Source organism: Thermobia domestica, chromosome 1, assembly GCF_964235325.1.
Source record: "Thermobia domestica chromosome 1, izTheDome1.hap1.1, whole genome shotgun sequence".
NCBI lineage: Eukaryota > Metazoa > Arthropoda > Insecta > Zygentoma > Lepismatidae > Thermobia > Thermobia domestica.
Genome location: NC_137454.1, coordinates 216,814,082 through 216,826,554, shown reverse-complemented (window position 1 = coordinate 216,826,554; position 12,473 = coordinate 216,814,082). Strand labels below are relative to the sequence as shown.

At 38.3% G+C, this 12,473-nt stretch overlaps 1 protein-coding gene across 9 annotated transcripts in view; it reads right to left on the bottom strand.

Annotated features, from left to right (window-relative positions):
• Positions 1-12,473, bottom strand: part of LOC145693750 (uncharacterized) — a 290,468-nt gene that overhangs the window by 127,083 nt on the left and 150,912 nt on the right. For all 9 annotated transcript variants that reach the window (XM_081770043.1, XM_081770044.1, XM_081770042.1 and 6 more), the window contains 2 exons: positions 12,149-12,262; positions 9,445-9,632 (listed from right to left, as the gene is read on the bottom strand). In XM_081770043.1, coding sequence (XP_081626169.1) covers positions 9,445-9,632; positions 12,149-12,262 — 302 coding nt within the window. The remainder of the gene's footprint in view (positions 1-9,444; positions 9,633-12,148; positions 12,263-12,473) is intronic.

Genomic DNA, 12,473 nt, shown 5'->3' with positions numbered 1-12,473 from the left:
TGCCTGTGTGTTGAACAGGGACGTTAGTCAATACATTAACTAATCAATATAAAATGTAACTTCTCAAGTGCAATGGTCAAGAGATACAAGCTCTTTAAACCATTAAAAAGGTTCGCCGAGTGAGATGTATGATGTCGGTACTTGTAGCTTTTTCTTCACATCGAAGACAATTGAACGGAACCACATCAAAATTACCCTGCGTGTAACAATGTGGAAAATACATATAGTCTTTGAACTCTTCAACAGCAAATTCAAAACCTTATTCTACCATCAGGATATCTGTTTGTGGAAAAACTTGAAGTACCCTCTAGGTTTCGAGTAGCTGTCTCCAACCATAAAAGCTTCAGAGTCGAGATCATCAAAGTTTCTTGCAATTACTCGAAACCTAAGCTTGCAAGAGAGGATACATTTGAAACCTCTTGATCTATGTAGGAAAGATACATGATCGGTGACGACAGTCATGGTTCACAATGTTGCACATACAGACCTTTCTATGTGCTTTTGTTTATCAAGTTTTCGTTTAGTGACGTCAGAGTGAGTGACGTGTATTACCTTATGCCCTCTAGTGACAATACGTAAGTGCAGTTGTAGTAGCAAGCGGGAGACTACGAATATGCACACACACACAGTTACAGTTCGTGTTTTGTATGAGTGCTGTGAGCTCGAAGTTGCTGCTCTGTAGGAAGCAGTCGTATGCAACTATCGTAGAGTGCGGTCAACACAGATCGTGTACCTGTCTAACACATAAGTGAGTTTAATAGTAAGTGAAGTGAGTATAATTACGTGCTCCGGTGTGATTTTTATAGCTACTGGAAGTTAGTGCTGCAGGAAATTGGGACGTGTATAACATTGGACTCCAGCCTGTGCACAGGACTGACTGACTGTGTGAAAGTCACGTCGAATCTTCTAGAAGATAGGAAGATCAAGGGGAGCATTACCTATAAGAGAAGGTTTTTTTTTTTTTTTTTTTTTAAAATCCAAGACGACGAACGGAAACCACGCTTGCGGAAATTGAGGTAAGATACTCACGTTTTTTTTTTTTTTTTTTTTTTTTTTTTTTTTTTTTTTTTTGTAAAATTTCCAACATACTGGTTATGGGCCCACTGTGCTTAATAAGGCCCAGTGTGCTTACTGAATTTTTTCCGAAACTGCTGTGTTTGGTCTTAAGTGCTTGAATAGTGCGACGAATAGCTTACGCATTATTTTAGGCGTGCTAGTGACATATGCATATTCTAAGTGAAGTGCAACTGTTGTGGTGTGAAGTGCAAATAGATTTATTGCATTTTACGTTTCCTTGTAGTAAAGTCGAGACGCTTGTATTCAAATACACCTAGTAGGTTAGTTGGTCTGTGTCATTTTTTTTTCTTTCTTTAAACACGAAGATGGATTTGTTAAAGAATATAAAGTCGTTATCGTGCGAGAAAGAGTGGCCCGTATGGAAAAGAAAAATTAGGGACTTATTAGAATACCATGAAGGGGCACTAGAAGTTATCGATGGCAAGTTGCGAAAACCGGAACCGTTAGAAGATTCCGCTTCAGAAGCTCAAAAGAAGAAATATAGAGCAGAGGCTGATGTTTACCGGAACGCTAATAGTTATGCCAAGTCGATGATAACTAGTGCAGTAACGGACGAAGTCTACCAGAAGATAATGGAAAAAGATACGGCTGAAGAAATATGGTTAGCTTTAAAGAAGCTATTTGAGGCAAGTTCCACAGATCAATTGTTCAAGATTTGTATGGACTTTTTCGCCTTTTCTTGGAGTGAAAGTAAAGATGTTTCCACACACATAGCTAAATTGAACAGTTAGTGGATGGAACTTAACAGTGGATTGAAGGACAAAGGACATTCTGAATTACCGGATCTTTTGTTGATCTGTAGGATATGTAAAGTGTTACATATCCTACCAAGTACTTTTGAAACATTCAAATCAAGCTGGATGTTGCTGGCCAAAGAAGTACAACGTACGTTTGACGAATTGACTACACAATTGTGTATGTTCGAAAGGAACTTTGTACAGCGGTCACCAGTAGGCAAGTACAAGGGTACGCCTTCAGAGCAAGAAGCATTAGAAGTGAATCCGCCGAAGCAATTACAGAAGAAGGTGAAGAAAGACGATATTTGTAATTACTGCAGATGTAGAGGGCATTGGGTTCGAACGTGCAAAAAGTGGATTGCAGATGGGAAACCGCCTAAGAATGAGAAGAAGAAGAATCAGAAATCTAGTGAAATCAAGTTGACAATTGTCTATTCTGCGAACGAAGAATGTTCTACAGAAGAAAATGGACCTTTCGTTTGGTGGATTGACAATGGTGCAACGAAGCATGTAACACACACACCCGATTTCTTCCTCAATTATCAGAAGTTTGAGAACCCGAGTAGTATTTCAGCAGCAGGTAAAGAGAAGCTGCTTGCATTAGGGAAAGGTGACGTCAAAGTGCTTTCAAAAGTGAAAGGCAAGAAAGTTGACTTAATCCTTACGGATGTGTGGTACATTCCGAATATTACGAAAAATCTGTTCTCTGAAGGACATATGTACCATTAGAGAGTTTCTTAGCGACAACGGAAAAGAGTTCGATAATGCCGAAGTACGGAGGATACTCAAGGAGTATGGCATCCATTAACGGTTCACAGCGCCTTGTACACCGGAACAAAATGGGGGTAGTGAGCGTGAGAATAGAACCATTGTGGAAATGGCAAGAACATTCCTTTACTCTAACCAAGAAGTGCAATTTCCGCAAGAGATGTGGGCAGAAATGGCCTCAACAGCGATCTACATTCTTAACAGGACCGGAAAATCTTCACAAAAAGGTGTCAGTCCATATGAACTCTGAAAGAAGAGAAGACCAAGGATTAAGCATATGAGACAGATCGGTTGCAAGTGTTACGTGCACATTCCGGTACAAAAAAGAAGAAAGATGGACAGGAAAGTCCAGCAAGGATATCTCATTGGTTACAATGGAGATGAAGCATATAGAGTCTGGATTAAAGAAGAAAGAAGAGTTATTATCTCCAGAGACGTCATTTTCAAAGAGAGTACACTTGAAGAATCTTCTAGAGAAGAAGTACAACTACGAACAAGGGACGTTCAGAGTAGAGAACCGGAAGAGATATCAAAACCTATAGTCAAGCAAGAATCGGCAAAAGTGAAAGAAGATAGTCCGCTAGTGTTTCCCAAGTCGAGTACGGAAGAGAAACTTAATGGTCAGGGCATAGTGTTGCGAGACCGAGCGACTCTGAAGAAACTTGCAAAATACGACGATTATGTGATGGCCGTAGAAGAGTTAGTTAATGACTTAGACAGTCCCAGTTCCTATGACGAAGCCATACAAAGCAAAGAACGTGTTGAATGGAAGAAGGCAATGGTCAAGGAAATGGAGTCGTTGCGCGAGAATGAGACATGGGAACTATGCGATTTACCGCAAGGAAAAAAGGCAATTCCGTGTAAATAGGTGTACAAGGTTAAGAATAACCCAGATGGTAGCACTGAGAAATACAAAGCGAGACTAGTGGCGAAAGGTTTTAGTCAGAAGAAAGACATCGATTACAAGCAGACTTTCAGTCCAGTGGCAAAACTTGGTACAATAAGAGCAATGTTGAGTGTAGCAGCGAATGAGGGACTACATCTACTTCAATTTGACGTATCCACAGCTTTTCTCTATGGAAATCTAGAAGAAGAAATATATATAAAGCAGCCAGAAGGGTACCAGGACGGCTCAGAAAAGGTGTGCAAACTTAAGAGAAGTCTGTACGGATTGAAGCAAGCATCCCGTTGTTGGAACAGACGGTTTGGTGATTTCTTGTTTAATCAAGGTTTTAAGAAAAGTGATGCTGATCCATGCCTTTTTATTCGGGAAAGAGATACGGATAAAATTCTCTTAATTCTTTATGTGGATGATGGCCTGGTCGCATTTAGTAACAAAGAAAAAGTTGATGAATTCCTAGCAACACTGAAAAGCGAATTCAATATAACTGTTCAAGAGGAGGCTCACTACTTCCTGGGATTGGAAATAGAGAGGCGTAGCAATGGCGATATCAAGATACATTAGACAGCATACACCAAAAGACTGCTCCACAAGTTCCATTTTGATGCGTGTAGAGCAGTAACAACACCTGTTATTTAAATGAAAACATCTGAAGAAGAAAAGGTAAACAAAGACTATCCTTATAGCAAGGCAGTGGATTGTTTGATGTATCTCATGCTAGGTACGAGACCAGATATTGCCTACAGTGTGAGTGTGTTTTTAAGAACGCTTGAACATCCTACAGACACTGATGTCGTGAGACTAAAACGTGTATTTAGATACATAAGAGGTACTGTTGAGCTAGGAATTGTTTATCAGCATAACAAGAATACAGGTATTCTTGAATGCTACAGTGATGCTGACTTTGCTGGTTGTGAGAAGACAGGGATGTCAACCACGGGAGTTTTTGTGCTGTATTCTGGATGAAGTGTAAGTTGGTTGAGTCAACGTCAAAGTATGCTAACGACCTCAACCACAGAAGCTGAACTAGTAGCAGCTACAGAGGCGGCTAAGGAAGTCATCTGGCTAAAACGGCTTTTCCAAGAGATTACACAGCTGGAGAAGATGCCCGTCATTCAAGTCGATAACAGCGCAGCGGTGAGACTTGCAGAGAACCCGGAATTCCACAAGAGGACCAAACATATTCAGACCAAGCAGTTCTTTATTCGCGAAAAGGTGACTCAAGAAGAATTAGGGGTGAACCAGATCTCAACAGAAGAACAGCTGGCAGATTTGCTGACAAAGCCTCTCATGAGAAATAGGTTAGCACTACTTTGTAACAAGATAGGCCTTGTAAATTAGAACATAGCTAGTTGTGCATTAATTGTATATATATGTAACTAACTTTGATATTGTTATCCATGTATCATAATATTGACGAAAACTTGTCAACAAGGAAAAGTGTTGCACATACAGACCTTTCTATGTGCTTTTGTTTATCAAGTTTTCGTTTAGTGACGTGTATTACCTTACGCCCTCTAGTGACAATACGTAAGTGCAGTTGTAGTAGCAAGCGGGAGACTACGAATATGCACACACACAGTTACAGTTCGTGTTTTGTATGAGTGCTGTGAGCTCGAAGTTGCTGCTCTGTAGGAAGCAGTCGTATGCAACTATCGTAGAGTGCGGTCAACACAGATCGTGTACCTGTCTAACACATAAGTGAGTTTAATAGTAAGTGAAGTGAGTATAATTACGTGCTCCGGTGTGATTTTTATAGCTACTGGAAGTTAGTGCTGCAGGAAATTGGGACGTGTATAACATTGGACTCCAGCCTGTGCACAGGACTGACTGACAGTGTGAAAGTCACGTCGAATCTTCTAGAAGATAGGAAGATCAAGGGGAGCATTACCTATAAGAGAAGGTTTTTTTTTTCTTTCTTTTTATCCAAGACGACGAACGGAAACCACGCTTGCGGAAATTGAGGTAAGATACTCACGTATTCTATTTTGTGTGTGTGTGTGGGGGGGGAGGTGGGGGGTGGGGGGGAGCATTACCTATAAGAGAAGGTTTTTTTTTTCTTTTTATCCAAGACGACGAACGGAAACCACGCTTGCGGAAATTGAGGTAAGATACTCACGTATTCTATTTGTATATATATATATATATATATATATATATATATATATATATATATATATATATATATATATATAAAATTTCCAACACACAAACCGATGGGAGCAGTTGAACAAATTTGTCTTGAGACACACATAGTCAACTGCTACTCATGTCCAAACTTTAACGATCTAGCGACTGCCAAAATCTGAACTTATCAATTGCTGAACCTCGTCAGAAGAGAATGCCCACGACCTAGACTGTATGAGATATAGGAAGAACATGTTATTTTTCGAACAGGAGTAAATTTACCGTAGCCCCATGGACGAACAAGAGACATTTATACCTCTTGTCGAATACACATTCTCTGCTTGCAATGGGGAACTATCTTAACGTGGATGATGTTGCTCCTAAACCTGCTACAGCTAACAATAGATGTGTGGGACCTCGAACGCTTAAAATCACACGAAAATGTGCTTAGATTATAAATCGCTCATCCCCAAAACAGATATGAGTCATTCCCATGCAAAATGCAGTTGTTGTCTGCTAGCGGCATTCGACAGTGGCATGTTGTATCTGCACGAACAAATACTCTATTTGTGTGAACAGTATAGCTGCAGTAGGAGCGCTTCTTTTGGAGTGTTCGGTTGTGGGTTAGAGTGTAAAGAGTGTACACCAGTATCATGAGGCGAATTAATCCTATGAATGTTGTCAACCAGTTATAGGCAAAGTTGTGACGTGCTGAATACAGAAACAAAATCGGACTCGAGGATATACAGTCTGCAAATATGTTATATAGCATAATAATTCACATCGGCGTTGTCCTGTCAATATGAGATTATAATTAAATAACAAAGAGCAACGCCTGACTGGGCCAGCTGAGATGTCTCTTCTTGGCTAAACTTGGGTTTAAATGTCATCAGGACTGTTACCAAACAGCTTAGCGAACCCGAAAACTAAGGATTGGACATTAATATGGTCATTTTGGACATGTTATTTTCCAGCCCTCATGACCATGCGGGATAAACTTGGACTTGAACGGCATCTCGAGCATCACTATTAATCGCAGCGACTCTGAAAACCTATGGATTTGACACTAATATCCGTTGAGAGCTCCACATGGCTATACGGTTAGCATATGAGCCTTCGGCGTAGGAGACAAGGATTCGATTCCTGGCGGCAACTCATGTACTTCTGATTCCCGTTAAGCTATAGGCCCACGTCTCGTATAGGCTTACTGCTGAAAAGGACGTTAAATTAAAATAAACGACGACTAATCTCCCTCGTCCCAGGTAATCATTCTCTCCTTTTATGCATACATTTTAATCTTCTTCTATCCTCCACCTCAAACAGAACCCCCCCCCCCAAAAAAAAAATCTTGTTAGGGGATTAGATCTGAAGAAGATCTATCTGTGTTCCAACTTTGGTAGCTCTAGGTCACTCCTTTCTATGCGAATATTCAATGACAGACACAGATACACATCTTATTTTATATATAATTTCAAACGTACTAGTAGGAACATTTTTTTTTTTTTAATTTCGAGATTTAAAGGAATACCAATCAAGTACGGCCATGAAGACCAATTAATCTAAGAAGGTTCTATTAATCATGTAAAAAAATATGGAAACATAATTAATGTAATTATGTGTGTTGCCATTTGTCAGTAAACACAGATAAGATTTCTCAGTACTAACAAAAAAATATTAGCTAGACAAGCTTTCACACTCAGCTGTTTATGTGGTTACATGTGAATGTGATAAAGTGAATTCCAGGCCACATTAGAGCCGAAGGTAAGGCTGCAATTTCGGGATTTTCTAAAATATATGCCTAAGCACAACACTAATGGCGTAAAAGTTCTACACAATGCATCACCTCACAATGGAACAATGGTATAGATCTTACTTTACAAGAAATAAGAGTTCGGCATTAATTTTGGACAAAGCGAATTTGGGAAAGAAATGACAGGTTTTTTTTTTTTTTTTTTTTTTTTTTTTTTTAATTTCACAAAAGCAACATACATAATTATATATCTTTGTTTCCATGTTTTTTGCACAATTAATCGGAACTCCCTACGCCGCAACTGATTTGTATCAACCTCAGTTTGAAACCACTACTATATACCTGGTCTTACCATAAATACTGTCCCAAATTTTGAGGGCATCTGTATTTCCGCCCGTACAAGCAAGCGACATAAAGAGCGGTATCGTGAAGCGTGAGTCATTGCTAGATGACCTGAAGAAGTGTGAAGGTGTCAGTTGTAAGTGTTCAAGATGGAATCGGGTGAGTATGAAAATCGTGTGGCCGTGATAGCGTTGCACAAGGTAGGCAAATCACCCGGGGAGATTTTCAAAACTCTTCAGAAGCTGCAAATTAGTTAGAACTTCGTTTGCCGCACTATCCAGCGCTTTGTTGAGACTGGAACTGTGAAAGCTGTAGCAGTGCAAGTCCGATGAAATCCAGTTAGGAAACAGTCAGTTACGTCTCGTGAACTAATGATATCGAAAATTTCTATGTGTCGCACGTTAAACAGTGACCTGGGGCTCCATGCTCACAAACAACGTAAAGGACAATTGAACTGAAGCGCCACAGGCTCCAAAAAGCAAAGCGCTTACTTAAGCGTTACATAGCAAATATTAACGTCGAATTCTTTTCACTGATGAAAAGATTTTCAGTGCTGAGGAGACTTTCAATGCCCAAAATGGCAGGATACATGCCACACCCTCTAGACAAGATGGTGAAAAAACTTCAAGGATGCAGAGAGTCAGCATCCTGCCTCAGTCATGATGTGGCGGAGTGTGAGCTACGAGGGCACAACGGAGCTCTTCTTTTGTAATAATAATAATAATAATAAAAAAATCAGCCAAAGTGTACCGAGAGACAATACTTGAGAGATTAGTCAAGAGTCTCACCAACACACTCTTCCATAGACAGAACTTGAGCTTCCAGCACGACTCAGCTCTCACAATAAACGCACAACCCAGCAATGATTGAAGGCAAATGTTTCAGACTTCATTTTCATTTCAGATTGGCCTTCTGCAAGACCGGACCTAAACCCTTTGGACTACAAATTGTGGTTCAAGATTCAGGAGATGGCTTGAAAAAAGACATCCCAACATTGAAAGTTTAAAGCAGTCTCTTCGGAAGGGCTGCAGATTTTCCAGTTGATGTGTTGCGTAATGCAACTGATGAGTGACCACAAAGACTTAAGGACTGTGTGCATGTTAATGGTGACCTTTTGAATAATTATTTGTGATTTTGGTTTACAATGCATCTATGTAACTTTAGCGTACGCGCCTTTGGCGTGGGAGACCTGGGTTCGATTCCCGGTGGGAGCTCCTGTGGTTCGGATTCCACGTTAATCAGTAGGTCCACATCTCATATAGCCTCGCTGCTGAAAAGGACGCTAAACTAAAATCAACTCAACTCAACTCAACGCATCCATATAACTCATGTAATTACGATATTAAAATATCTCTAACCATTTTGTGTCAATGTACTTGAAACTCTGGGACAGTATTTATGGTAAGACTAGGTATATACATATTGTTTCAAAATTATTTTAACGATAAGAAATCATTTTATGAGCGTTAAAACTCTATCGACGATGAAAACATACTTTCGACCACATCCCACTGTATGTACTAAGATATTTATTTATAAGACGATAGTTTTTATTCCTGGACTGACGAAGGAAGAAGTTCAAGTTTTCCGAAATCAAGCCAATATTTCTGTATCATATGGTGTTTTGAAGGTTAGTGGTTGCTTTCATCTGGTAGGGTCGGATAATTCAACAATCATTTTATTGAATCATATAACACAAACTTATATCAAAATGTTAATATGAACAAACTAAATACTCATACCTGTTGAGTTTCCAATATCCTTTTCCCAAACCATAATATACAGCCGGGAATTTAGCAGAATATTGTTTTTCTATTTGTTTTAAATATTCTATAGATTTTTCAATATCTTTATATATTGCTGTTTCAATCCATGCTATGCATAAAGCATACCTCAGTACTACTACATCGAATTCTTTCAATCTATAAAGCTGAAAAAGAAACATGAATAAGTCCATGTTAGTCTAGACTGTAAACGTTAACACATAATTATAAATTTACAAAGATATTTTTATTTGCAAACCTCATAATTTTTTGATAACATCACGTATCACTAACACTTTTATTCTATTCAATTCATCATTCGTTTCAGCGAGTGCACTTCATTCTGGAAAGATTACAGAGAAACCAAAATCCCTTACTTATTGTTGCTTTTTTTCACTTACATAAACCTATATTACTCTACGCTTCGCATAAGTCTAAGACAAGAGTGGGGAAATTTCCCCAGTTTTCTACCTCACGTTAAATACTACAAGACAAAGACCTCAGAAAGTTGCCTTTTTATATAAAGAGGCAACTTAGGCTACCATTCTGCCAACGGCAGCAGCTCGTCACGCACGACGCGAATCCAATTCTGCCAAAGGCATACTATGGAATTTCCCACAGACTATGGAGTTTCTCATCGCTTCGACTACGATCTTTTCGCACAATGTTGTCATAGGTTATCTACTTTTCATCATTCATGATCAACCGATTCACAAATGACTCGTTCTCGTTGCGTTTTAGAAGAGATTTGCAAGCAGAAATTCGATCGAGTAAATGTTTCTGACATTACATAGGACCCCAAACTTCGATTTTTTGTTGTTGTTGTTGTTGTTGTTGTGTGTGTGTGTGTAGCCAGCTTTGTTCAATGGTTTAACACTATTTGATGATGCTTACCTGCTGGTCTTGGTCGAATTTGCCAGAATGTAATTCACTATTGCTGTGATTGATCGCCTACTACGAGGAGCATCTTAGACATTGACATTTCCTGAACGAAGCGACCGGAAGTATCTTTTGACTGTTGCTTTTGATAACGTATCTTACTCATAAACAGTTTTTTTTTTTTTAACCTGCGAAGTATTTGCGCTGTTATCCTAATAAAATTGTAAAAAGGTAGCGCCGTTTTGCGAAAAGTTTTCTTATCTTCATGGCGCAATATCTTCGTCTCATTATCAGCTGTCAAATTATGTTATGCTTGACTCGCTGCGATCCATAGATCCTGAAATTTTGGACACCATCGCAAGCCATCTCGTGCGCAAAAGGCTCAAAATATTTTAGACGATCTGATATATAAGAGAAAAAAGTGAGAATAAATCGACGATCAAATAACGAGAATAAGTGTTTATAATTTACATTACGCTTGATAGTTTAAGATATTAGAACATAATATCCAGTCAACCTTTCATTTACACTTGATCTGCTCGGTCTGTTTACTTTGACAAAGAAACACTGAGGTTAAAAGATATTTTGGTTAAATCTGAAAAAAATATTCGTGAGGTTAAAATTTCAACTTACGATATGAGTGAGTAACTCACTCACATACTTGGGCCTGAGAAGGTAAACAAAGCGTAGAGTATGATTGTTGTTTGACATTAGTTTAAGTTTTTTTTTTTTTATTTTTTTATTTTTTTAAATACTGCATGCTTCAACTAGCAGCATTGATTCCTTCATAAATAAAAGTTTTAAGTGATTCTCTTTATTGCCTTTACCAGGGTTTATTGTGTTCTGCTTGCCAAATTCTAACAATTTTTGTCCTCAAAAGTGTCTTCCTTGGTGTTACACGTTTCACAAACAGCAGTATACAGAAATTATCATATCTCGGATAATGGATTTTTACGATAAATGTTTGCATATTATTTTTACAGAAAGTATAGTAAAACGAACGAGTGAAACATATTGTATTTCTGAGACGTAAATCTTAATTCATAAATTTTGTACGTACTACTGGATAGTGTAAGATCTTTTAACATTGGCCTGAATATGACACAACCTCAAATACATAACTCGGTTTCAAGTTTCTCCGATAACTTTAGTAGAAAAATAATAGTATTTGGGTATAATAATAATTAAAAAAATACACTTTGAAAGTATTATATAATGAACAACTTAGTAATATAAAGCTATTTTTAAGATTTAACCTAATCTTTATTACATCAGCGTCTGGTGGGTATTACTCCCAATCATTGTTACTGTTATTCTGGTTTGAAGCGGAAATAAATAACCTAATTTATTCAAGTTCACCAGGTAATTAACATAACAAACCTTTTGATCTCCACAATTCACACTGAAATCTGACTGAAGTTTACACGGAAACCCGGATCATATGGAATAAATAGTGTACTCAGATCGATTTGAATATTCTATGAAAGTGTTGTGAAAACACATTAATACTAAATATTTAAGTGTCAATCAGATCCAACCATAACATGATGCATTAAAATTACCTGTCCTATATACATGTTTAGTCTTGATGAGTCACACGACACGGCATGGTCGTAGGAGAGTGATGCATATAATCCAGTCCTGCATGGTACCAAAATAAAACTTTCCTTTTCAAATGTACAGGGTTACGCTGAGATTATAATTACTAGTATGAAACGGTTTTTATTTTAAAAATACCGTACTATATTCGGGCCAATACCGAAAGCACTAATAAAACTACTAACCATTTGTTTAAAGTGCCTACCTGAAGGCTGCCTTCATTTACAAGATCCAACGCTGTCTTGTATTTTTCAACGGCCTTTCTAGCAAGCTGTCTATCCAACGCTTCGGAACCTTCTTGCATAAGAGATTGTAATTCCTGTTAGAACAAGAAAAAATACACAAAATAAACTATACTGATATACATTTGTTTGTATGTAATCCCCAAAACTCCATTTTATGAATGAAAAAGAAAACATCAAGTCCCTGTTATGAAAAACAAATAAACTCTTGACGCAAAAGCCTTTAGGGGAAAGAATCTACCAGCCGGCCTGTGGCACTCATGACTTTGTGGTATGTGTGATCAGCAC